At 37.1% G+C, this 27,855-nt stretch overlaps 1 protein-coding gene across 2 annotated transcripts; it reads right to left on the bottom strand.

Annotated features, from left to right (window-relative positions):
- Window positions 1-254: 254 nt before the first annotated feature.
- On the bottom strand, window positions 255-27,855 carry TMEM64 (transmembrane protein 64). Of its 2 annotated transcripts, XM_079902062.1 has the most exons (3): window positions 26,948-27,854; window positions 9,528-9,683; window positions 255-3,352 (listed from the first exon to the last, which is right to left on the bottom strand). In XM_079902062.1, exons 1-3 carry the CDS (start codon window positions 27,761-27,763, stop codon window positions 3,161-3,163), a joined length of 1,164 nt encoding a protein of 387 aa, XP_079758188.1. In that variant the 5' UTR covers window positions 27,764-27,854; the 3' UTR covers window positions 255-3,160. The 2 variants fall into 2 exon arrangements, with proteins under 2 accessions (XP_079758188.1, XP_079758189.1); XM_079902063.1 differs by lacking the exon at window positions 9,528-9,683 and having other exon boundaries at window positions 26,948-27,855.

Raw genomic sequence — 27,855 nt, 5'->3', positions numbered from 1 at the left:
CATCTCAGGATTTACCTGCATCAACCTGGCACATACCTAGCAACTTTCAGCATTCTAAAGAAAGTCCCACAAATATTGACGTATGTAAGCCATAGCACCTTTCCTAAGAACAGTTCCAATCAGCATTGCACATTAACAAACACATACTGGTATATGCTTGTAGCTCCACCACCTAGCTCAGTTAGAGCAATGGTAAATAAGAGTAGATACTGAACTTAATAGCTTCTCAGGGAGGGAAATGTTTTATAGTCATAGGCTTGATCCTATCAGGGGAAAGTCTTCTTAAAAGGTTTGCAGTTGGTTACAAAGTGCTTAAAAGGAGAGTATGGTTGGTTCTGAACAAACCCACAAAGTCACTTCTGAACATAAACTCAAAATACACATTCTAATGACAGAGATTTGGTTCTATTATTTTCACAAACCAAAGTACAGATTTCAAGTTATTTCACAAATCAGATGATCAAATGAAAATGGACATGAAAACATTTAGTAAATTATTATGTTTTTAAAAAGAGGTGCTGCTGTTTAAAAATAATTTACATGACAGAACTTGGCAAAGAGTAAACAAAATCATTAGTAATAACCCAGAAAATGTGGAAAACTAAGAAAAAGGCCCAACGAATTAAAAATAGAACATATCTTTCATCAGATTTGAGATAAGGTATATTGTGTGCTTTTAAAAATATGCATAAAGCAACTTTATACTGCACTTAAATGATCTGAGAAATCCAAAACATTTTCTCTTATAAATATATACTCTACGACTGGATGTAATATTTGGGCAACATAAAAGGATCCTGTAGAAATTTGTTGCTGCCAGAAATCTGGGATACAGAGTTAAAGATGGAGTGAATAAGGCATGGTAATGCTTTGTACAATTTATAGACAGCTCATATAAAAAACCAGCTATCAAATAGCATGGCTATAAGGGAAAATAGTTTATGTGGAGGCTAGAGATGATGAACAAAAGGAAAACTGCAGCTTTAGATTAGTATTTTAGAAATAGTAAATCCATACTATTTTAAGTAAAAATGGATGATTTTATTATATAAAATTATGTTGGCAGAATACAGAAAATTACTTCTCTTTTACCTTTACATATTTATTTTAAGTACTAAGCAAAATGCAACAGTTGGAAGAACTCATGACGAACTACCAAAAGGTATTCATTTGGCAAAATTATTCAAGTTACAAAATGCTAATTAAATAAATGCACTTCAAAATACATGAAGTGTAATACAAGTGTATGAAAGTAGTGATCTTAAATTATTGATTTCTTTACCAAATACTAAACACAAACAAGAAGCACAAGAGAAATACTGTCAAGTTAGACAGAAAAGAATAAATCAAACATATTGTTTATTGGGATAATTAAACTAAATAATTTTTAAAGATAACCAAACAAGTAATTAGGATTCAAAAAAGAATAATAATATTCCAATACTATATATTTTTTCTACCAATAAAAGAAGGAAGGATTTGTAGGCCAATTGAATGCTATAGACTAGACCCAGGTGCCTATAAGATAATTTGCACTGAGTTCTTCTTGGTATGTACATATGAACTTCACTGTTACTCAAAGGTGAGCAAACTTAGGCATTATGAAGGACAGGAAAACAATTATACCTGCAACAGGGCAAAAAATTTACACATTAAAGTGGTCAAATGCATCTTTAGCATAAAACTAAAATAATATGCTTACAAATAATTCTTTTGCACTTTAGTAAATCAGGGCAAAGATTTTACCCTAATGAAAAGGCATATGGGAGGTCTCTGATAAGGTGACATCTTCATAGCTAAAAAAGAGATACCTATTAGAAAATTTGCATTCATATCTATAATCTCCATCGTAAAAAAAATGAATCATTAAGTTCACAATTAAGCTATTTAAAAAATATAAGGTGATAAATGAATAATATGTCATATGAATCATATTGCCAAATCATTATATTCTATACATATAAGTGCTATTAATAAATACACTCAATTCATTCTACAGGAGAAAGAATTGCGAGACTTAATTTCACATTTCAGAATTCCTGAGTCTTAGAGAAAAATAAGTACCAGAAACCAAACAAAATAAGCCTACTCTACAGTATGGCAAATAATACAAATCTGGGCATTAAGTTAACATTACTTATAGTTTTAAAGATGAAGACTATGGGAAAAATATATATGTACTTCAATGGAATTATAAACATGATTTTAAAGCTTAGTGTTTTAGAAAGGCGTTTTGATCAAACAAGGCCACCTGAGTGACATCTTTAATGATGGTAAGCCCACCACTTTAAAGGAATAACATCTTTATTTCAAAGCCTAATTATGAATATAAAAAGAAAAAGAAGTTTATTTTAATAAAATGTTTTAGTAAGACTGCAATAGGACAGCCCTTTGATGGAAGACCTAAGGAGGGTAAAACCAATGTAATGAAATTAGAACTCAAGTTCTAATTTGAGCCACCACCCATTTAAATAATTTCCCTTTTGCTTTGCATATTACACAGTGAAACTAAAAAAGGTATCTTAAGAGCACTTCAGTCCCACAATGTAGGATTTAAGCTTGTGTGTATCGGTATAATTGATCCTTACAAAAATACATTCAAACAAAAGTTCACGTTTATTTTCTAACTAGCAAGGAAAAGGAAAGCCAAGTGGTCCCACCTAAAACAATTAGAAAAAAAAAAAAAAAACACACCGTTTATCCTTTCTGGAAAGACTACCAAAGCAAAGAATGTCCAATAATATTATACATTTAAAATTGCATACTTTTACTCATCTTTATAAGTAGGAAAGATGCTTACAACTATTCATAGACTTTATAAATAAAGACACTAAGCAAAAAAATATTTGGATTATTTCTCTATTCATAAGTACCCATAAAGAAAACGATGAAGAAAAACTAAAGTGCAGACCTATAGGCCATTATGGGTATAATAAATGATAAAGAGTTGCAGCCAAAATTGCATCTACATTTACACTTACTTATCAAGAAAATTATTCTTGCTTTTTAAAAAATGTGCAATTTAAAAACTAGTCAGTTTCTGTTTTGTTTTGTTTTTTTGTGCTGTAATACAATTAGAACTTGCATCTGCCCACTAGCGAGGGGACTGCTAGACCTTGGACCACACACTAGGCTCTGACAATCATACATTTCATTAGAATCATACAATATTGATTCCACCTCCAGAAAATGTTAGGGTCCTCTTGTTGTAGAATGAAGAGCCACTGATATTTGGTTGATTGCCTTTAACCAGAGAGGTTTTCAGTTCCATTTCACAAGCTACAATAGCTGCATTCAATTCCACTTGAGCTCGATGAACTACATAAAACATGAGGCCTATACTTATAATAATCTGTGAATAAAAATAAAATATTACAGTTAACAATATTTTACATGGAAAAAGGGGAGAAATATATCCAATAAATATTTGTCTTAGAAATGTTACAAACAGGATGCTTGTCAAATACCGTTAGGTAAAATTTTTAAATAGTTTACACACAGTTGTCATTTATTCTTCCTTTGGCTGCCGGGTGTGGAGGGCCAAAATCTACAGGGTAACCATTATATGGTATCCGGTTAACACAAGGCAACTATACATCCCTTTTAGTCCATATTAAATGATGTTTGTTTGATACAAGTCAAGCTTCTCTCTTTGTACCAAAAAGTTTCCTTCAAGGAATAAAAAAAATTTCTACAATAGAGGTAAAGCTGGCTAAACTTTATTAATGTAATAATGTAGTATTATTTCTGTGCAGAACTATAAATATCCATAGGTATTTTTAAGCCCACTTAGAGAGAAGCACTACCATTTGCAAATGACCTACCTGGTGCAGCCAAAATTTAAAATATTAAGAAACACTTTTAAAAAATGAAATGCTGGACTTCCCTGGTGGCGCAGTGGTTAAGAATCCACCTGCCAATGCAGGGGACACATGTTGAAGCCCTGGTCCAGGAAGATCCCATTTGCCATGGCGCAACTAAGCCTGTGTGCCCCAACTACGGAGCCTGTTCTCTAGAGCCCACGAGCCACAGCTACTGAGTCCACGTGCCACAACTACTGAAGCCTGTGCGCCTAGAGCCTGTGCTCCACAACAAGAGAAGCCACCATATGAGAAGCCCACGCACCGCAACGAAGAGTAGACCCTGCTTGCCACAACTAGAGAAAGCCCGCGCACAGTAATGAAGACCCAACACAGCCCAAAATAAATAAATTAATTTAAACAATTAAAAAAAATGAAATGCCAATAAGCTTCAAAAGAAATTAACTAGAGATTGTGAACACGAAACTGTCTATACTTTTCAAAACAAAAACAAAGGAACACGGTGAGGGGAAAAACGCCAGTCAAAGGGATAACTAGAAAAAGCTTTAAACTGAAAATCAGGTTCTAGTCTTGGTTTAGCCACTCACTAGTGCTGTGATTTCAGGTAAGTCCCTTTAAACCACATGGGCTTCTCCCACTGTCCAAAAGTTGTGGTCCCTCTGTGCTTAAACATTCTACATACAATTCAGCACAATGAATGTCTAAGCAGTCTACATCTTTTAAATGGTATTTATTCCAAAGTTCATTCTAAAGCAGTTCTTTAGAGTTCGGAGCAAATATTCTCAGTAGATATTGTTTAATGTCCCAGCAAGCTTTCAAAGGCTGCTCTAAGCATAGTGATCCTTAAATATAACACTTTCAATTAAGCCTACCTATAATTTTATGGGAGAAATATTCTAAATACAAGCGTTGAGGGAGGTAGGGGGAAGGGCAGGATACTGGGAGTAAGGTAGGTTGAGTAGATGGGGGAACCTGGAACTTGCACAAGGGAATCTGTACATGAAGCGAATACCCATTACTTAATACAAGTCTAATCAAATTAGTTATTTTATTCTATTTTTTATGTTATAGGAAACAAAGATATTTATTTTATTCATCCTTATTTAAAACATTTTCTTTTTTTAAATATTTTAATTTTATTGGAGTATAGTTGATTTACAATGTTGTGTTAGTTTTAGATGTATAGCAAAGTGATTCAGTTACAAATACACATACATTCATTCTTTTTTAGAGTCTTTTCTCATATAGGCTACCACAGAATATTGAGTAGAGTTTCCTATGCTATACAGTAGGTCCTTGTTGGTTATCTATCTTATATATAGTAGTGTACGTATGTTCACCCCAAGCTCCTGATTTATCCCTCCCTTGCCAGTTTCCCTTTTGTAACCATAAGTTTTTTTTTTTTTTTTTTTTGCGGTACGCAGGCCTCTCACTGTTGTGGCCTCTCCCGCTGCGGAGCACAGGCTCTGGACACGCAGGCTCAGCGGCCATGGCTCACGGGCCCAGCCGCGCCACGGCATGTGGGATGCTCTCGGACCGGGGCACGAACCCGCGTCCCCTGCATCGGCAGGCGGACTTTCAACCACTGCGCCACCAGAGAAGCCCCATACATTTGTTTTTGATGTCTGTAAGTCTGTTTCTGTTTTGTAAATAAGTTCATTTGTATCTTTTTTAAAAATCAGATTCCACATATGAGTGATATCACGATATTTGTCTTTCTCTGTCTGACTTACCTCACTTAGTATGATAATCTCTAGGTCCATCCATGTTGCTGCAAATGGCATTATTTCATTCTTTTTTATGGCTGAGTAGTTATTTCATTGTATACCACATTGTTATTTCATTGTACCGATCCTCCCGGACTGGGGCACGAACCCCTGCCCCCTGTATCGACAGGCGGACTCCCAACCACTGTGCCACCAGAGAAGCCCCAAATTAGTTATTTTAAATGTAGGCCTTTAAATCTTGTCTTTGTTCTCTAACATATGAGCTCTCTTAAAAACACAAGACATACTTATTGAACACCCTAAGTTTGATACTATGTGGATGGTGATACAATGTAAAGAGATGAAAAAAATGTTAACTAATTGGGGGAGGGTGTGGATGAGATGCTAAGTTCTGCTTAGGACATGCTGAATTTGAGGTGCCTATTAGATATCCAAAGCAATTCAGTGAATGGGTCTAAAGGTATGGAAAGAAGGCTGAGCTGAAGATGTGTATTAGGGAGTCCTTGCAATAAACATAATAGCAGCAACCACAGTAACTTGATTTACCAAGAAGAAAAGTTTTCAGAGTGAGACTAAAAAGCTCTGGCTAGAATCTTGAGGAAGACCAAGTTAGGGGTGAAAAGAGAAGGAGGTGCTGATAAATGAGCCAGGCAAACAGCAAAAAAGATCAGGAGAGTGTTATCAAAGAAGCTAAGAGAAGAAGGTGTTTTTAAAAGGCATAGTCAACAGAATCTTAGGTTGTTAAGATGAGAACTGGAAAGTGTATCTGATTTAGAGAAGATTAGTGATGAAAGCTTGAGGGAAGAATTTGGTGAGGCCACAGAAAATAAGTTTAGAACCACTGAAAAAGTCTTTTGGGTTCCCAGCAAGGGTGAATGGGCTACATCTTTACATGGGATTTTCCCCCAGATGCCTTTCTGGAGCCCAGGGCCTGGCAATGTGTACTGACTCTTCCCAACAGCCCAGTGAAGTAAACAAAACAAAAACACAAAAAACTTTTTTAAAAGTTTCCCTATTAAAATGAATCAAAAAAAAAAAAAAAAGAACAAAAAGAAAAACAAAAAAACAAAAGAATCAAACCCAAGTAGAAAGACAAGTTTTAAAGGGGAAAGCCTACAGAAAGTGATTTCTTCCGCTGTTAACTGAAAAGCAAGCCGAGAGTATGAGCAGAACATAAGAGGGTTAGTACATTTCTTAGTTGGAAATTGAGGGGTTTCCCATTTGAAGACTTTTGATTTTTCTGTTAAGCAAGAGAGGTAATCTGTTGAGAATGAAGAAGGAAGCCAGGAGAGGAGGAAAAAACTGTGAGGAGGGTGAGGATAAGTTTGAAATAGTCATTGAGGAAAATGGGGGAATGGGAAGACAAAGGAAACAGAATATAGGGCAGTGTTGAGAAACCAGCTGAAGGTTTGCAACCATGAATTAAATATCACCAACTTGCTTGGTTGTATGACTTCCCCAAAAGAGCAGGTGCTAAAGCAGATCAAAACTTGCATTTATCCAGGATTGGGGTTTTGGCTGATGAGTACACACAAAAATATATGGAAAAGATTAACTGAACTGACAAACCATGGAATCTAAGTTGGATTTCAGTACAGTAAATACTTGTGCCTTCCTCTGAACATCTGTTTGGTATTTCTTTGATTTTACAGACACTGTGGACTCTATTTAGGTGGCTACAGTGGGAGACAAATTTGTGGCTCATTTCTAGTGAATATGAGGAACCTCATGTTATTTACTCTGCTAACTTTAACCTATGCTTCATCCTTTTTTCCTATGCTAATTTTCTCCTTCAAGATGACTTCTTTCTCCTCTCTTTTTATTCTCCTGTATATCTTTTGTAAGCTAAATTAAATCCTCCCTGAAACAAATTACAAGTAACATCACCAATATATCCAATCAAGGCATAAACATGCCTTCACTTTTTTGTTGTTGTGGTGGTTGTTTTTTGTAAATGTCTGGGCTAAGAAACATTTACCTTTTTCCCCCTGTTTTGTATCCTAAGCTTAAATAATTTGCCAATTCAAGCAAAGGGGTAAGAAATCGCTTAGAAAAAAGAACATCCTATATTTTAAGAAGCACCACTGACAAATGCATGAACTAGTTTGTTCTATTACAATTCCATTGATTATAGTTGAGTAATTTACTAAGATGCATAGAAATATAAAGTATCAAATAGTGAATATCTTCTGAAAACTACTAATAATGAGAAATTCTAATTACAATGTCAAGAAAAAAAGATGTTTCAAATTGTTTTCAGGAAACTTGAAAAACATAAAATATGCTTAAATATACTAAAAAAATCAATCTGAGAATGTAGTGTACATCAGAATCTTAGAGTACCTTGGGATGATTATAAACATAAATTATTAACATAGATACTACGTAACACATAGAAAGTTTAGTATGTGATTGGCATGCTACATTAATAAAAATAAACCAACTGTAACAAAAACTCTAAACCTATAGCAGGTTATCTTAAAAAAATGTAGCTCTGAAGAAAAAATAGTAAAGAAAAATAAAAACTGACTTCCTGAATATCAAAACTATTACAAAATTTTTGTTAAAGCAAGCCCTTTCACTGACAAGCTTTATTTATAGTTTAATGTAAATATTCCTGGGCTTACTTTGTTTACTAAACTTGTACTGCATAAGCACAAAGAAAATTAACTCTGGCTTTATTTATCGTAGTATTTTTAATACAATATAGTACCTCAATAAATTGAGAATACCACTAACAGTAAATTGCAATGTGACACCATATATTCAATAACAGTATAAATTAAAACTTACAAGTCAAGGGACCAGTAAGTTAAGTCAGCTATCTCACTAGTATTATCTGCTCAGTAGACCGTTGGTTATAAGTGTGGTCTCTAGAACCAACTGCCTTTGTTCAAATACTGATCCTACCCCTTGCAGCTCAGACATTAGACAAATTATTATCCAATGGTGTGCTAGTAAACTAGCTCTTAAGGATCAGAGGTGGGAAGCTTGACTTAGAGCACTTGCCATTTTCCATAACTGTAGATACCCCCGTCATGACCAATTTCAAGCTACCAGTGTGACATCACTGAATGTACAATTGGCTCGAGATAATAGATAATAAAATTATATGCCTACTAAGGTTTTGGTAGGCATTAAATGAGCTTAAATATATGGCATATAAAGCATTCAATAAATGTTAGTGACCATCATCATCATCTTACTAAATCATCAAAAATTATGGTGATTTTATATTTTGGTAAATCTCAGGAATGAAATGTATCACAAGCAAATGAATTTTTAACTCTTCCTGCATATAATTTAAGGCACTGAATAAGTCTGCCTACATAGCAGGATTTTCCTCTTTTATTAACCTCTTATATTGAATTGTATGTACCCCAAACTATGCTATAATCTGCATGGTAGTAATAATTTATTATACAAATATTATTTGAACTTATAATGGAATACTTCTATACTTTTTATAAAGCAATACTTTCTAAAAAATTTTTGTTCACATCAAATTGTACTAGAAATAAATTTACATTGCCAGTATAATAATCTAAAAAATACAAATAGAAGAGTTCAATACCTTCAAAATTTGAAGGTAAAGTAACTAAGATAAAAACCCAACCCCACCAAATCTCATTATCTTTAGAAATGTAGTATTAACACTTCATACAAACTCAAAACAGTATTTGATTTAGTCATGACTTTGAAAATAATCACTGCAAAAAGAAACCTATTTTTGTCATTCCTTTTTTTTGTGTTTAAGAGAATTTTCAATAAGTGTCAATTCAGTTCTATATATTTCCATATATCCACACAATTAAAAATGTAAGTGTTGTCAAAATATGAAGTAGTACTGAAAGAACAAGAAAAGGTGTAAAAAGGAAAAAATCTTCTTAAATTATTTTCAGTGAAATTTCTTAGATTTGAATCAGTAATGTCATACAAAAAGGAAACAAAAAAAGACAAGCCTTGGCCTTAAACTCACCTGTAAACAAAAAACAAAATATCCACTAACACTTTGTTCTGCAATGACATCTTCCATGGTCCTCAGGGTGGTACCCAAATAAGAATTCAGGAGCTGGGTAGGAAGCAGTCCAACCGAAGATGCCATCAGATAGTTGGGTAAGGAGAGATCAGTAATCTAGAAGAGCAGATTAAATGGAATGATTCATTACAACATAAAATTTCAACTTTTCATAAAATTGTGGTACAAGTCTTGCTAGCAGTTTTCCCTTGGAGTAGAGGAAGCTGAACTACTTTTCAAAGCATTCTGGTTTTTAAAAATGATTATAAAGGGAATACATACAGAATGTAAAAGATGAAATAAAAGTTTAAAGAAAAATTTTAATATTCTATTATTCTGCCATTGAAAGCTAACATTTGTGACTATTGTTTTTTCCTTACACGTAAATAAAATGTGCACACACAGATCACTCTGTAAAAACAGTTTTTTAAGTCTTCCTCATGTCATTTAAATATTCTTCATAAGCATACTTAAATGGCAATGTGGTCACTGGGCTTTGAAGCCAGGTAACTCTAGAATGACATTTAAGGGCGGAGTCTTTGAATATCAGTTTTTTCATTTGTAAAATGAGGATAATAACCACTACCTTACATGGTTGTTGTTAGGATGAGAAATATTTGTAAATATCTTAACAAATGCTAGCACATGACTGACACTCAAAAAGGTAGAAATTATTATTATTATACAATTACACTATTGGGTTGGCGAAAAGGTTCATTCAGTTTTTTTCCATAAGATGGCTCTAGTAGCACTTAGGTGTCTTTAACTTCATTCGAAACAATTTTGTTAGATTGTATTGTGACAGCTGTCATATCGGTGTGCATTTAAACAATAACTTATCAAAACTGAATTTTTGTGTAGCCATTTTAATATTAAAGATGGAAGAAAAAAAGCAAGATTTTCTGCATATTATGCTTTATTATTTCAGGAAAGGTAAAAACGCAGCTGAAACGCAAAAAAAGATTTATGCAGTGTATGGAGAAGGTGCTATGACTGAACAGTGGTTTGTTAAGTTCCAGTGCTGAACGATGCTCCACTGTCAGGTAGACCAGGTAAGTTGATAGTGATCAAATCGAGACATTAATTGAGAACAATCAACGTTAAACCACATGGGAGAGAGCCAGCATACTCAAAATATCCAAATCAAGCATTGAAAATCATCTGCACCAGTTTGGTTATGTTAATCGCATTGATGTTTGGGTTCCTTGTAAGTTAAGCGGGGCGGGGGGGTGGGGTGGGGGGAACCCTTCTTGATGGTATTTTCGCATGCGATTCTCTACTTAAACGTAACAAAAACATTCTGCTTTTAAAACAAATTGTGATGGGCAATGAAAAGTGGATACTGTACAATAATATGGAATGGAAGCGATCGTGAAGCAAGCGAAACCACACCAAAGGCTGGTCTTCATCCAAAGAAGGTCATGCTGTGCATATGGTGGGATTGGAAGGGAGTCCTCTGTTATGAGCTCCTTCTGGAAAACCAAACGATTAATTCCAACGAGTACTGCTCCCAAGTAGACCAACTGAAAGCAGCTCTCGATGAAAAGCGTCCGGAATTGGTCAACAGAAAACGCATAATCTTCCATCAGGATAATGCAAGACTGCATGTTTCTTTGATGACCAGGCAAAAACTGTTACAGCTTGGCTGGGAAGTGCTGATTCATCCACCATATTTACCAGACACTGTACCTTCGGATTTCCATTTATTTATGTCTTTAAAAAATTCTCTTAATAGGGTTTCCCTGGTGGCGCAGTGGTTGAGAGTCCGCCTGCCGATGCAGGGGACGCGGGTTCGTGCCCCGGTCCGCGAAGATCCCACATGCCGCGGAGCTGCTGAGCCTGTGAGCCATGGCCGCTGAGCCTGCGCGTCTGGAGCCTGTGCTCCGCAACGGGAGAGGCCACAACAGTGAGACGCCCGCGTATCACACACACACACACAAATATATATATATATATATATATATATATATATTTTTTTTTTTTCCTCTTAATGGAAAAAAGTTCAATTTCCTGGAAGGATGTAAAAGGCACCTGGAACAGTTCTTTGCTCAAAAAAAGTTTTGGAAAGATGGAATTATGAAGTTGCCTGAAAATGGCAGAAGGTAGTGGAACAAAACAGTGAATGCATTGGTCAACAAAGTTCTCAGTGAAAATGAAAAATGTATACTTTATTGTTACTTAAAAGCCAAAGGAACTTTTTGGCCAACCCAATAACACTGCGTGGATGTAGCACAATTTAACCATTCTTTTGCTGTAGAACATCTAAAATTGTTTCCTTAGTTACTTCTTTGTGTATATGTGATTACGTATTTTTTTTTGCTATTATAAATTTTTTAAACCTATATGAAAACCTTTCTACATTAACCTCTGTGGGAGAACAGTGTCTAAAATATCCCCAATAAATCCATCTCATAGTATTCATGCCCTTGTGTGATCCTCTCCCCTAGAGTGTGGGCTGGACCTAGTGCTTTCTTCTAGCAAACAGACTGCACAGCATAAGGATGAGATGTTAGTTCCAAGATTAGGTTACAAAAAAAACAGGACTTCCATCTCTCCCTCAAGAAGGTAAGTTACCATGTTGTAAGCAGCTCTATGGAGAGGTCCTTGCTGTACCAAGGAACTGATGCCTTCAGCCAACAGCTAGCAAATACCTGAGACCTGCCAACAGCCACCAGAGTAAGTCTGGTAGCAGATTCTCCCCCAGTGGAGCCATAAGATGGCTGCACCTCTGGTCAACATCTTTTTTTTTTTTTTTTTCTGGTCAACATCTTGATTGTAGTACTGAGAGAGAACCTGAATTAGAGGCACCTAGCTATGCTGTACAGGAATTCCCGACCCACAGAAACTGTGAGATAATAAATGTTTATTAAGCCATTCAGTTTTGGAGTGATTGTTACACAGCAAGAAATGACTAATATGCAACTCCATTATTTTAGGAAAGATCATTCGGAATGGAATTACTGGATCAAACAGTAAAAACTGTTTTCCCAGAAGGTTCACAGTTTTACATACCTATCAGTAAGTAATGTATAGGTGTGTCCATTTCATCATACTCTTACCAACTTTAAGTTTTAAATTTCAATCTTTCTTAGTTTGATAGGGGTAAAAATAATGTTTGATCATTGTTTAATCTGTACTATTTTAATTTATATTTACATTAGTTTTAAATATACATTTGCACATCTTTATGGCTTTATTTGTTCACATTTGCTCATTTTTATTGAAATGTTAAGTGTTTTCTTATTTATTCATGATATTTATTCTTTTTATAGTAAGGGCAACTTTTTGTCCATTATATGTGGTAAATATTTTCCTTTAAAGTGTCTCTTTAATTTTATGTTTTGACATTCAAATGTTTCTAAATTTATACATATATTATTTATATATATTATTAATTGTTTCCTCTGATTTTCCATTGCTTTTAGCTTAAGAATGTCTTTTCAGAACCCATTGTTAATTTCTTCCTATATTTCTTTTATTATATTTTCCTTTTAATATTTACCACTTATTCCTTCTGCAATTTATTTGAATTAAAGGTGAGGATTCCTTATTCCTCCCTTTCCCCAGTAGCCAATTTTCCTAGCATTATTTATTGAATAATCAATAACTTCTCCAGCAACTTATGATGTTTACTTTATTATAAATGAAGTTACTGTATATAAAGGGCTCTATTTGGGACTCTAATACTGTCCACTGATATCTTAAACATTGTGTTGAAACCAAATTATTGTAAAGACTATCAATTTAATATCTCATAAGGAATTTCCCATCCTTCAAACCCCTATTACTCTTCTTTCTAAAATTTGTATAACCTTCTTACCTATTCATTTTTACAGATACAGAGTGATTTTAGGATCACTCTGTCACTCAAAAAAATTAGTAAATATTAAACTAGGATTAAGGTAAATTTATAAATTAATCTGGACAGAGATGCAATCTCCAGAATATTCAGTCCTCTTATCAGGAAATGTTTTTATAATTACTTAAAAATCCTCCACATTTCTTACTAAAGTTTGGTGGTTTTATTCACATGTATCAGTTATTTCTTATTAGTTTATTTCTAAGCATTCTGTGTTATAGTTGTTGTTGCTACTGCCATTAATTTTGAGAATAACTTTTCCACATCCTTAACTGGGTATTACTGTTATATAAGAAAGCTAGTGGCTATTTTATTAAATTTCACTTTCATTAATTTTTAGAGTCTGGTATTTTAATCAGCTACAGGTTACTCTATAACTACAATCTAACCTAATAATTATGTAAATCATGTTTTCAATAAAGATACATTTATCTCTACTCATAGATGATTAATTGGAGATACACCACTGCTGGTTTAGAAAGAAATACCGCAGTGACTGCTTGTTAAAGATTCACCTAAACAATTACTAACTCAAAGACTGCTCCATGCAAGATGCTCTGGTAGGTGCCTGCAAGAGAGGCAGTACGACACAACTTTTACCTTGAAGAATTTACACACTGACAAGTACACACACTACTTCAGAAACAGGCAGAAAGGGAGCCTTGAGAAGAACTACACAGAAAGTATTAAAGAGTAAACAGGGATTAAAATCTCTGTAGGAGTGGGGGGGTGCCAAAGGGCAATATTGTGGAATAAGAGGAATTTGAAATGAACTCCACAAGCTAATATGGGTTTGGCAGGCAAAGATAGGTGGGATGAGGAAGTTAAGGTGTTCCAAGAAGAGAATGAATAAGGACAATGTGGTAGGGAACATACAGGATGTATTAGTAAAGTTAGCAGTACAGTTTGGATTATTTATAGGGCAAGGGAATCCTGTAAAATAAAGACAGGGCAAGTATTTGGGGTGATACTTGTTATGGGCCTTGGGTGAAAGGCGAATGAGTTTGTACTCAGTAGAAAAGCTCTGGGGAGTCTAATGACATGAATGACATGAATGGGGCTAAGTATTAGGAAGGTTCCTCTATCAGTCTGGAGCACTTACAGGAATGGAAAACTTGCTTTAGAATTAAACATGTCAAATATATAAAATAAGTAAATATGACAAAAATGAATCATAAAAATTATTACACTGCAGTTAATAATAACATTATATGTTAGGGAAGTTATTTTTAAAATAAATATTTAAGTTCCAAAATATCAGAATGCAAAGCTTCAGTTCATAATCTTTAAATGTAATGAAGTTTCTCCAAAGAGAACACATAATTGGCATTCATGGATGACGTCAATAATATCCAAACGGCTATTTTAAGAACAGATATCATAAATCTGAAACAACCCTGCCACTTAACTCTTTAACAAGACCCTTGTCCAAAGCATAAATCAAAGTTTATCAAACGTTTCATGACCGAACCTCATCCTACAGAAAAAGCAAGTGTTATTATTTAAATACGGTTCTTTTCTGAAAAGCTGCATAGCTAAATAAAGCAAAGAAACTAATTTCAGGTAATCATTGTAAACTGTTTTGCTGGCGTGTCAAATAATTTAACCAATAGAACAAAACAATAATACACACACATACAGTTTTTCAACTATTACTAAGTGTATTAAAGATAAACAGTTTCTAAATTATTCTAATATGGCATTTCCTATAAGCCATGATCCTATTCAGAATCTGCACCTAGTTCCAGTCTTTGACAAACAAAGCTAATTTAGAATACCTGTTCCCACAAAAAGACCCATCCAACCTTCTTTCCCTGGTAAGCCTTTACCCACCGACTTTTAAAAAAACATGTCTCCCAATCCAAAAATGGGCAGAAGATCTAAATAGACATTTCTCCAAAGAAGATATACAGATTGCCAACAAACACATGAAAGAATGCTCAACATCATTAATCATTAGAGAAATGCAAATCAAAACTACAATGAGGGCTTCCCTGGTGGCGCAGTGGTTGAGAGTCCGCCTGCCGATGCAGGGGACACGGGTTCGTGCCCTGCTCTGGGAAGATCCCACATGCCGCGGAGCGGCTAGGCCCATGAGCCATGGCCGCTGAGCCCGCGCGTCCGGAGCCTGTGCTCCGCAGCAGGAGAGGCCACAAGAGTGAGAGGCCCGTGTACTGCAAAAAAAAACAACAAAAAAACAAAAAAACTACAATGAGATATCATCTCACACCGGTCAGAATGGCCATCATCAAAAAATCTAGAAACAATAAATGCTGGAGAGGGTGTGGAGAAAAGGGAACCCTCTTGCACTGTTGGTGGGAATGTAAATTGATACAGCCACAATGGAGAACAGTATGGAGTTTCCTTAAAAAACTACAAATAGAACTACCATATGACCCAGCAATCCCACTACTGGGCATATACCCTGAGAAAACCATAATTCAAAAAGAATCATGTACCACAATGTTCATTGCAGCTGTATTTACAATAGCCAGGACATGGAAGCAACCTAAGTGTCCATCAACAGATGAATGGATAAAGAAGATGTGGCACATATATACAATGGAATATTACTCAGCCATAAAAAGAAACAAAATTGAGTTATTTGTAGTGAGGTGGATGGACCTGGAGTCTGTCATACAGAGTGAAGTAAATCAGAAGGAGAAAAACAAATACCGTATGCTAACACATATATATGGAATCTAAGAAAAAAAATGTCATGAAGAGCCTAGGGGTAGGACGGGAATAAAGACACAGACCTACTAGAGCATGGTCTTGAGGATATGGGGAGGGGGAAGGGTAAACTGTGATGAAGTGAGAGAGTGGCATGGACATATATACACTACCAAACATAGGGTGGATAGCTAGTGGGAAGCAGCCGCATAGCACAGGGATATCAGCTTGGTGCTTTGTGACCGCCTGGAGGGGTGGGACAGGGAGGGCGGGAGGGAGGGAGACGGAAGAGGGAAGAGATATGGGAACATAGGTATATGTATAACTGATTCACTTTGTTGTAAAGCAGAAACTAACACACCTTTGTAAAGCAATTTTACTCCAATAAAGATTTTAAAACAAAACAAAACAAAACATGACTCCTTGTCCTACTTTCCAAAAAGACATTAAATGTGAGCCTAGAGTATTCCCACTGGAATTCCTGACTACAATACCCTGGGATCTTGGCTCAGGACTGTTTTCCTACTCCAAAGACTCCTAGAAATCTCAGCCTAGGATGTCAGTGTTATCCTGCTGGTTAGATTCTGTGATCAGAAATACTCCAGTGAGTGTTCCAGGGATGGTGAATGCTACCTGATAGCCATCTTCCCATGCTTTTAAAACTCTAGAAGCACCATGAAAGTATACACATTCTTATTCTCAGAGGTACTGTGATTTACTTGGAGATGTAACTCACTTGTCTGGGTCAGTAGGGGTTACTGTAGAATATTACTTTACCATATACCAGATAGATCCTGAAAACAAAGACGTGCCCATCTGAAGGAAAAAAAAGAGAAACAAACACTTAATTCTGAATAGCAAGAGCTGATTCTTCTCTGAACACATATTTTTGAAGCTGACAATAAGAGAACTCTGTCTTTAGATGGATCACTCAGATGCTCACTGAACCTGAGGCCTGCTGTCCTTTCAGGCACGGCACAACGCACAGCTCCCCTGGCAATCCTGCCTCCAGCCCCTCTGCTTTCTCTATTTATGGCTGTTTACACAATGGCTTTACGGGCTTTAATTTAACACACTAAGAAACTTTATCATTTTTACAAAGAATATCTTGACACAGATCGAGTGAAGAATATAAAGGTGATCTGTGTATGGAAGAACTCAAATTTTATCCATAGCTTTGTGAATCTCTATTAGTTTTGGCAAATTACACCTTCCTGTATAGGTGTGTTTCTTAGTTTATATAAAAGCAATGCTGCTTATTGACAAAGTTACTATTAAAGTAAATTCCAATTAAAATATATATTTAGTAATATTATACAGAAAAAAATCATGAATCCCTATAATAATTTTTAAGGAATGGTCAAAAGAAGTTAAAATGACTACATTTGCTCTTTTCATCTAAATATTATTGATAAATTATATATTTTATAATATATATCCTAAATATTGATACTTACTATCAATATTTCAGAAACAGAGAGGGAGAAATAGTCAACAAATGGCAAGTAGTTTTCATTTCCAGAAATATGAAATTTTAAAAACTGGTTAAAGGAAAAACATTAACTGCCCATTCCCTTCCCTCCCCAAAATACCTCTTTCAGGGTTCCCAATCTCAGTTGCCCTAGCTAAACACTTCAGAAGTCAGTCACACCACTCATTCTTCCCTCATTCTCACATCCAATCATCTACCCTTTCTTATGGATTCTACCTTTTACATATGTTAGAAATCTACCCATTGTCTGTGCCTATTCCTATTCAGTCTCCCCCTCTCTAGTCTTGATACTCTAGACCTACCCTCCACTCACAACCTATGCTAAATTTTGCAGAAATCTTTTAAAAATGCAAATCCAATCCTGCTTAAACTCCTTCCTACTGCCATCAGAATGAAGGTCAGGTTCTTCAACATGCAAACTGCTTCATGACCTGGCCTCTGAATGTCTCATGCTTCATATCACACTATGTTCCAGACACATCAAAATTCTCTTGTTCTTAGAACATTCCTTGCTCTCTTCTTTTTGGGCCTTTATACATTGTTCCTTCTGGCAAGAACACTTAGACCCTTCCTCCCACTCCTTTTATTTGGGCAAAGTCCCAAACTATCTTTCACTACTCAGTCATCAATTTCTCTAGGACACCTATCCCAAGGTCCCAAGTCTGCATTAAGAACTGCTCTCAAGTTCTCTGACAGACACTATTACTTGCCAAGTCCCTTCACACTAGAGAGTAACGGAAGGTTTCACCATCTGTTTGCCCTTTACCCCTTCCTCCGACTATAAGTTTGTAAAGGAAGGGACCCATCTGTCTTGGTCCTCATTGTGTCTCTAGTCTTTAGTATGATGCCTACTATATATCAGATACTAAATATATGTTGATTGGATGTAGACTGTACCAACATTAAAATTGTTTTGTTTATAAATGTGGAGACTTATAATAGTTGCCAGTTTATAAACAGGCTAGGAGGCAAAGTCCACTTGTAATTGGCTGTTCAGAAACTAAACATGCTTTCCCCCTTCCCCTCAGAGAAATAATGTATTAAATGGAAATTAATTCATTATCAGCAAAATATTAGCCTTGATATATCCAGAATGTTTTCTCCACTAGACTGCAAGCACCCTGAAGGATCTGGGATGGCTTTATTCATTGCTATTGTATCTCTAGCATCTAGAACAGCAGTGGGCACAGAGTAGTACCTATCAGTTACTTGTTGAGTGAATACTGAATGAACACTAAAAGCATTTCCAGTAACCTCTGAGGTCAACCTGTTATCAAGGTTAAGACCCTCTGTTCAGGCAGCAACCCTCAATGTACTGAGAAAAGTCTTGCTACCGGAAAAAAAAAAACCCAACAAGGCAAGGGCTCTGAGAGACCCCACAATAACAGGTAGAGAGAGCATCAGTGTAGAGGCTTCTACTGACAGAGATAGGACAATAAATCTGTCTACAATGCAGAAACCATCTTCATATATACAGATTTTTTCATTAGTTTACTATCCCTAAATTAGGAACTGCTTTTAATGGTTCCTAAATATTTTAGGGGTCAGTGATCCATTTGAGAATCTGATTAATACACACATTGAACCTCCTCTCCGGGGGGGGGGAAATATATATATATCTTACTGCATATAATTTCTGGAACATAAGTTAAAAAGATCTTCTTTATAGAGTTATGACAAACGATAGGTTTATTACTTCTACTCATTCAACAAAAATTTATCAAATGCCTTCTACACGTAAGGCCCAGGTCTAAGCAAGGATAAAGATACAAAGATAGAAAACCACAGCTGACTGTGTGGTCATTTTAAGTCATTTTGTAGTATACTTAATGACCAAAATGTTCATTACATTCAGTAAAAAGTCACAAAAATCATTTATAAAATTCACCCACAATGTTATATAATGAAAACACATGCATTAACAAACGCAAAGACTAGAAAAACAAACACTGAAATGTTACTGATTTTTCTTCTTTGTACTTACTATACTTTTCAAAGTTTTTACAATGAATACTTATTTCATCGAAAAAGCAAATACTGTTAAAATAAGTTTTAATAAGACTCTCTGTCTCTAAAGAAATTTTTTTTTTATCTAGGAAGGGGTAATAAGATATACTGTATTCATTACTGTGATACAACAGGCTAGAGATACAGATCTGTGAATTCTAACCCCATATATGATACATGAAAACCACAGAAGCTGGTGAGATAACTGAAGAGGCACAAACAGGAGAACACAGTTTTGAGGAAGCAAGAGCCAGCTATACTCAGTGGTACTGTGAGGTCTAAGGATGTGGGCTAAGGTGGCATGACATTTTTCAACTTGGTCATCATGTCTCAACCTTTAAGACTTGATGACTCCAAGCTCCTTCAAAACACAGACTGTGCCTCTGTCTTTCTATTCCACCTGAACTGTACCACTGGCAATGAATCAGTATCCTTTAATAGTAAGAAGAAATAATCATTAGATATACTGGTACAGTGACAAGTATCATGACCCATCATCTGTGTATGAATGAATGATTATATCTGTAACACAGAATCAGAATGTAAGAAGATGAGAAAACATTTTTATAAAACATACTATCACCAAACTGTTAAATAAAAAGTAATGCTAGTTACTCAGAACATTTGTCTTTTTAAGAGCAAACTCTGAGACCTGGTCTAACCTCTCTCATTTTACAAATAACAAAAACTGGAGGCCAGATCATTAAATGACTTCACCAAAGTCACACAGGAGCTGAGACAGAACCTAAGGTCCCCAAAGAGTCCATGAGGCTAAGATTTTACCATTTTTCTGGTCTTTCAGTCACTAGCTAATAAAATACTTTTATTTAATTATAATAAATTTCAGTTCGATTGTGAACTAAATTACTAGAAGTAATGTATCTTTTTCTTGATTACTCAAGGCAAACTCTAGGAAAATACACTACAGTTACATTTGCTTCAACTTTGTCTTTAATCTTATTTTGCTGTCATTATTTTAGTCAGTACACCAGTTTCACAGCTCCCTGCCCCTCCCAAAACAAAGAACCTTTCTGTTGCTGCTTCTAACCTATTGTGGGCTAATAAAAATAGTCAAAGTAACTAACAGTTAGGTAACATAAAATTCTTTAAAGTGGTTCCACTGAGAAGTGAGCCAGGATGATGGGTCAGGCCTTGCACTTTTAAATTTACTCATTGCTTTTCTTTTCTTTCTTTTTTTTTTCTTTTTATCCACATATGGTCTTTTTTATAAAAAGGGTTTTGCTAAATACAAAGGTAAAAATATATATATGAGAGCTTAACGGCCTCCTCCTACAGTTGCAGGGGCTCAGGCCTGGTGGCTGTGACTGCTGTAGCTCTAAGGCAAACTTTTTCTGCAAAGTGCCAGGTAGGAAATATCTTAGGTTTTGCAGGCCATAGGGTTTTTGTCACAACTACTTAACTCTGCTGTTTTATCTTAAAAAGAGCCACAAATTGTACATACATGAATGAGCATGGCTGTATTCCAATAACACTATTTACGGATGTTAAAATTCCAATTTCATGTAATTCTCACATGCACAAAACATTATTCTTCTGATATTTTTTCAAATCATTTTCCTGGGATGATGTCTAATTCAACTGTGTAGAACCTTGCCCAGTGCCTGACACATGGGAGGCCCTAGGGCAAGTGCTCTGCAACTATCAATGGAATAAGGAGATCTCTGATCAACCCAGCTCTGCTCAGATCAACAATAGAATTTTAGGTAAGTTCATGACTCTACAATTTACTAACTGTATGTTTCTGGGATAGTTATTTCATCACTCTGCCTCAACTACCTTAGCTTAAGATGAGGATTAGGGTTTATATGAGTCTTAAATAAGTAATGTGTACATGTTAGAAGAACAGTGCCTGGCAGTTATTAAGTACAATATAAATAATGGTTAAATTACAAACAAACCAAAAAAACTTTGAGTATCAATGTCCTTTTTTTGGAACGCAGAGGATAGACAGAAAGAAATAGTAAGTAATGAGCAAGCTATATATTTTACCACAGCTTTGTAGCAGGTATTAGTAAACACATTTTACAACAGAAAGTATGGCTCAAAAGAGTAGCTCAAGACGTCAGAGTAAATGTTAGAACTAAATCTAATTTCAAGTGTGTGATATTTTGTCCTCTATATAACTGCCTATAAGTCACTAATAACTCCTCAGAGGAGTGTTGTGATGATTAAAGAATATCATGTATGTAAATTTGCTCTGCATACTGTAAAGTGGTATACAACATATGAAAAAGAGGAGCTTCCATACTATGTTTTATGTTTTTATTTGAGGTTTCAAAGATTTAACCATGATGGAAAGAAAATTTCCCATGTGGAATTGTTTGAGAAGTTTTTCTATAACCGAAGTGAAAACAGAGAATGATTTTTAGGATCTCCTATGGAACAACAGCAACAACAAAATCAAACCCCTTTGGAAGTTGCAAGCACCAATATGAATACTGTTACCCATAACAACCAATTATCGTGTAATATATTTGGATTAAAGTTGACATTTCACAGGTGGTAACTTTAAACTGTAGAAGTTCAGATGTCTCCAAGGGGGCATCTTATAGGAAACCTTACAAGAATGCTTTAATGCTTACTCAATACAGCATGGGATGTTATTCTTATGAATGTTTACAGTTTTCAACTTTATCAACAAAAAGGAAATTCTGAGGCTACAGACAAGATTTGCTATGTCTGAATCAGAAATAATCATGTCTACCTCTTAGAATGAGGATGAAATAGTTAACACATCAAAGGGCACTTAGTAATTGTGGAATGATAAGAGAGAGGCTATAGAGGTAAGATGAGCACTGGGAATTTATCCTGAGGGGAAAAGAAAACCCACTTGAGAGTTTCCCTGCAGGGAGTACCAAGATTGGATATGCATTCTAGAAAGAATTAGAAACCCTTGTTTAAGAAGCAAGGAGACCAGATGGGAGCCTGAGATGCCTGAACCAGGGTAGTGGCAGTGGACTGAACTGAAGGGCCTGGGAGGCAGAATCCATAAGTCAAGTGCCAGAGTCATGAAGACTGCTACCAAACACTCCAGTTCTCTCTCCTTCCTGGCACACACACTACCCCTTTGAAGTTAGCTGTGGCCATGTAACTTGTTCAGGCCAGTAAAAAGTGAGATTACTTCCAGGTGAAAGCTTTAAAAACCAGTGCGCAATTCACCATGTCACATAAACCAAGTGAAAAATGGTGGCTCTGTCATCCTGGATCCCAAAGTAAAAACGACATAAAGCAGAGACTCCCCACCCCTTCCCCAAACCAAGTTGAACCTGGATCTGTGTCAAGTAAGTAAACAAACCTTTGATTTTTTTCTTTTTTATACTTAAAGAACATATATTTATGAGAAGTCATGGGAAAAATATGGCATCATATGCAATATAGAGTCTATTTAATCAAAAAAATTTTTTAATTGTATTATAAATGCTGGAAGCATATATTATAGTCCCCCAAATCATAAAAGCTGAATTCAAAATATAAATTAAATTTATCTCCTTTTCATCATAAACAATAATTCAAGCTGCATTTTTAACAAACCTTTGCTTTTTAATCCACTGAGGTTTGGGGGTTGTTACTGTAGCATAACTTAGCCTATCCTGACTGAAGCAGTAAGAAACAGTCATCCTAGATACGTGCCCAGATAAGAACAGTATCTAGAAACACACACAGACTGCATGTCTAGAAATCTGTCTTAATGTACAATAATACCTACGGATACAAGACTACATCAAAAACACTGGTCGGGGGAGAGGGGTTAACTATTTCCCAACAGAAACAATGAGTGCATTTTTAAAAGTGGAAAAAATTTAAATATGTCCTTTGGAAATTATATTTCTTATAATCTAAGAATTGATACAATGAAGTGTTATGTACTTATTTTCCATTTCAAGCTTTTCAAAAGTGAGTGTCAGTTTGCTTATCCCTTTCTAGCACACATGGGAGAAGGAAAGAAATAAAGAATAGATAGGAAGCAAGGGAGAGCACCTTTCCTTCTTCTATACATTCACCTTTTACAATCAGCTCCTGCCTCTAAAATATAAAAACCACTAAGAATAATAATTGCTAATAATTTTTGAGAATTGAGTATGTGCCAGGCAAATACTCAATGCCTTCACTGCATTAGCTTATTTAAGCCTCATAACTCAGCACAGACTAATCAAGGACTGTCTATTTCCAAAGCCTGTGCCCCTCATGACCACTATACTTCACTTCCTCTTTGAAGTAGGCCCAGATAAATTTCTTTAATCATGGGCATTGATTAAAGATCAATCAATCGTGGACACTGAAGATGAGTTTTAACTGAAATAGCGGGGAAATGGGATAATTTAAAAGATAGGTAGGGGGCTTCCCTGGTGGCGCAGTGGTTGGGAGTCCGCCTGCCGATGCGGGGGACGCGGGTTCGTGCCCCGGTCCGGCAGGATCCCACATGCCGCGGAGCGGCTGGGCCCGTGGGCCATGGCCGCTGGGCCTGCGCGTCCTGAGCCTATGCCCCGCGGCGGGGGAGGCCGCAGCAGTGAGAGGCCCACGTACCGCAAAAAAAAAAAAAAAAAAAGATAAGTAGGGAAGAAAAAAACAAAAGAAATATGCCTGGAAAGGGGGCAGCTGTGGGTAGCCTGAGGGGTAGAAGGGCAGAGAGGTTAGAGGCAGAATGAAGTTCTAGAAGGCAGAAGGGAAAGTCAGGCTAAAACAAAAATCAGCCTAAACTAAGCTTTCTTTTCACTCACATACCCTGGGTGAATTCAGTAAACAGTTTTGGTTGAAAGAGCTACTAAGCAGACAGTCAATAATAGAAATGAACAAGATATAATAGACTATATCCAATGGCTCCACAAACCCCCTGCTTATGGCCAAGAGTGAGAATTACACACAGTACCATGCACTTTTTCAGCTGGTCTGGGGTTTATAACTCAGCTCCACCACTTGGTAGGTCGGTGATCCTGAACAAGTTCCTGCATGCTTGGGCCTCCATTTCTTCCTCAGTAAAACTGTACCAATAATACCTATTTTAAGAGGCCAGTTTTCTTTTTTTCCTTCTTTTCTCTTGACCCCACAAGGCCAACTGAGAATTGCCCCTTGTCAAGTTTGGTTTCAATTACATAATTACCTTAAATTATTTCCAAGTACGAAGTATAACTTCTTAATCACATGTTTAATATGTTTAAGAGATTACTTTTAAAAAAACCTAACTTATTTTTAATTAAGAAATATATAGAGTCCACATTATATACCCGGGACTATACTAGGTATTAAATATACAATGAAGAAACAGAGTTATGGGTTGAGACCCTATCTTCAAACCATAGTGCAAAGTTTGACTCTACCTAGGTGACCCTGGGTAATAACAACAGTAATGGTGACAAAAGCCAACATGTGAGTGTTTGTTAATCCAAGGTCAGTAGCAGTATTTATTTTATTAATTGTCTCAATAATCCTATGAAGTAGGTACCGTTACTTTCCCCATTTTGCAAATAAGAAAATGAACCACAGAGAGGATAAGTAACTTGACCAAGGTCAACAGATTCTATGGGGACAGTAGAATTCCAGAGCACCAGCCCTGTGTTCCAGACTATTAGACAATAGTCTATAAAATATGTATAATCACCTTCTGCAGGGTTAGTTTAGATTAGAAATAATATGTGGGAAAGAGCCTAGGATAGTAGGCACATGTAGGTGGACAAGAAAATGCACATGGAAATTATACTAGAGAGGAAGCAAACTAAAGGTATGAAACTATTCAGGTTCCTTAGTTCCCACTCTCTTTCAAAGTCTTAGGATACTTGACCTATTATTATCCAAGGTTGGGTCAAAGTTCATGTTTATAGGAGGTTGTGAAAAGGTAAAAGTTTAAGGAAGCGAACATACCACACTGCCTGTAAACACCAAACTGTATCTGTACAGAAAACTCCTTATCTATATCCATGCCTCCCCAAGCTTCAATCTACAGTCATTACTGCTGTTGGTTAGAATCAACATGAGATTTGCAAAAGGCATTTAAAAAGAAAAGAAGAAAAAAGAGAAAAATCTTAACTTCATCACAGAGAGGTAGGTTGGTTAGAATTATTCTTAACATAAAACAAATGAGAAAGTTTCTAGAGACTACCAATTTATTTTTGAGACAAAAGAATGTGTCGGAATAACATAAAATACATTGATTCCTATGGATTTGAGTGCTAAATTTCTTTCTTCACACAGTTTTCTTTAGGTCTAGCTGAAGAGTTGAGTTCCTGGGAATCTCTATATGAACTCTTTGAACTTTAGAATCATTGAATTTGAGGAACTCAGTAACCACTTCAACCCCTTCACCTTAGAAAAGTGGAAAGCAAGGGCAGATAGTGTTAATAATTTGTTCCAAAGACACTAAGTTTGTAAATACTGGATTCCTTTCTTCCAATGGGATGGTTTCCTCACTTCGCAGTGTTTCTCTTCCTCAGTCAGTTACAATGTGATGTACATTAACTAGAAATACCTAAACTGAATAAGCAGAACATATGAATACAAGGCAAAAAGAGCACAGAAGGTGTGTAGAAAGACAAATATATTCTCACTGGGAGAAAGGTTATCTGTCCTATTTTGTTTTATCCTACTACCTAGTGATTTCAAAATGAAGTTCCTCCAAAATAAGATAAAACGGAGGCTTCCCCCCCATTACACTGTAAAAGCACATTACTTGATGAAAAAAAAAGCCTATTAAAAATTTTAGGAAACTCCAAAATATGGAGTCTGTAACTACCCTCTACACTGTTTACCCAAACACTTCCCTTAGCCCCACGTTGTTAAAAACCTGAGTCAAAACACTGGATGCATTTACGCAGGTTAGAGAGAAAGCTAGGCATGTGAAGCCTTTACCCCCTGACTGTTGCCAAAGCTGCTACAGAAATCAGATGACAAATGTTTAAAATGGATATTTCCACTCATCTCCCCTCATAGTTAAAAGGGCTCTTCATTTCTTTTTATATCTTTATTGGAGTATAATTGCTTTACAATGTTGTGTTAGTTTCTGCTGTACAACAAAGTGAATCAGCTATATGTATACGTATATCCCCATATTCCCTCCCTCTTGAGCCTCCCTCCCACCCTCTCTAGGGCTCTTCATTTTTAATCAAACTCATACGCCAAAAAAGGAGTAGCTCTTTCTCTACCAAATCTCCTATTGAGTGCCGGACTTAGATTTGCTTTGTTTGAGATTTCTCAGGGCACGACGGAAAGTAATTTTAATTCCTGTTGTTAATGTCACTTCTCTGCTGGCATTTATCTGTTGGAGCGTCCTCCCAGGGCTGTCACAAGATCGCTCAAAAACAGACTTGGAGAGAGATGGACCAGCGGGACACCACTTACCGAGAACACTGCATTCTGAAGCCCAAAAGGTATGGGGGTCAGTCTGGCCAGTGCCACCACTTTCAGGCCACTTCCTCCCTCCACGACGCGAATAACGGCGCTCAGCTTCTCGCTGCTTTGGATCCTGGCGGTCACCCAGGCGGTGAGCAGCCGCTTGCAGACCACATGGGCGATAAAGGTGCCGATGAGGACGCCCACCACCATTAGTCCCATGCCCAGCACGAAGCCGTACAGGTAGCCGGCGGCCACGTTGAGCACGATGTACCCCCAGCCGCAGGGGAACGAGACCACGATGAAGCCCACCACGAAGAGCAGGACCCCCAGCAGCGAGTCAAGGCTCTCCACCCAGAGCAGGAGGTGCTGCAGGTAGCGGCGGACCAGGGCCAGGGAAGCGAAGCACACAGCGGCCAACACGCAGACCAGCACCAGGCTCCGGCACCAACAGGTGCTGCCGAGGCAGCAGCAGCGCCAGTTTCTCACCTCGGCCACGCCGACCACCACGCCGCCGCCGCCGCCGCCGCCGCCGCCGCCGCTCCCGGGGCTGCCCGCCAAGGCCGCGCCCGGCGCCGGCAGCTCAGAGGCCGCAGGCTGACCGTGGTGCCCCAGATAAGCTCCGAGCAAGGCTCCGGAGGCCGCTGCCGCCGCCGCCTCCGCCGCGCTCGCCCCGCCCCCGCGAGGAAGGCGGTCCGCCGAGTCGTCCCCGCCCGCCGCCCGCGGCAGGGCCCAGCGGGGCGGCAGTTCTGCGTGGCCCGGAAGGGTGTCGTGCTGCAGAAGTCGTGGCAGAGTCTGAAGCAAGCTCCCGCTGGGGCTCCACATGCCTCGGCCCCAAACAGGCCCTCAGCCGACCAGTCCCTCCGCCGCCGCCGCCGCCGCCGCCGCCGCCGCCGCGCCCATCAGGCGGCGGCCGT

This window comes from Stenella coeruleoalba, assembly GCF_951394435.1.
Source record: "Stenella coeruleoalba genome assembly, chromosome: 17".
NCBI classification, from domain to species: domain Eukaryota; kingdom Metazoa; phylum Chordata; class Mammalia; order Artiodactyla; family Delphinidae; genus Stenella; species Stenella coeruleoalba.
The sequence above is the reverse complement of the archived record's forward strand: the minus strand, read 5'-3'. Positions and strand labels throughout refer to the sequence as shown.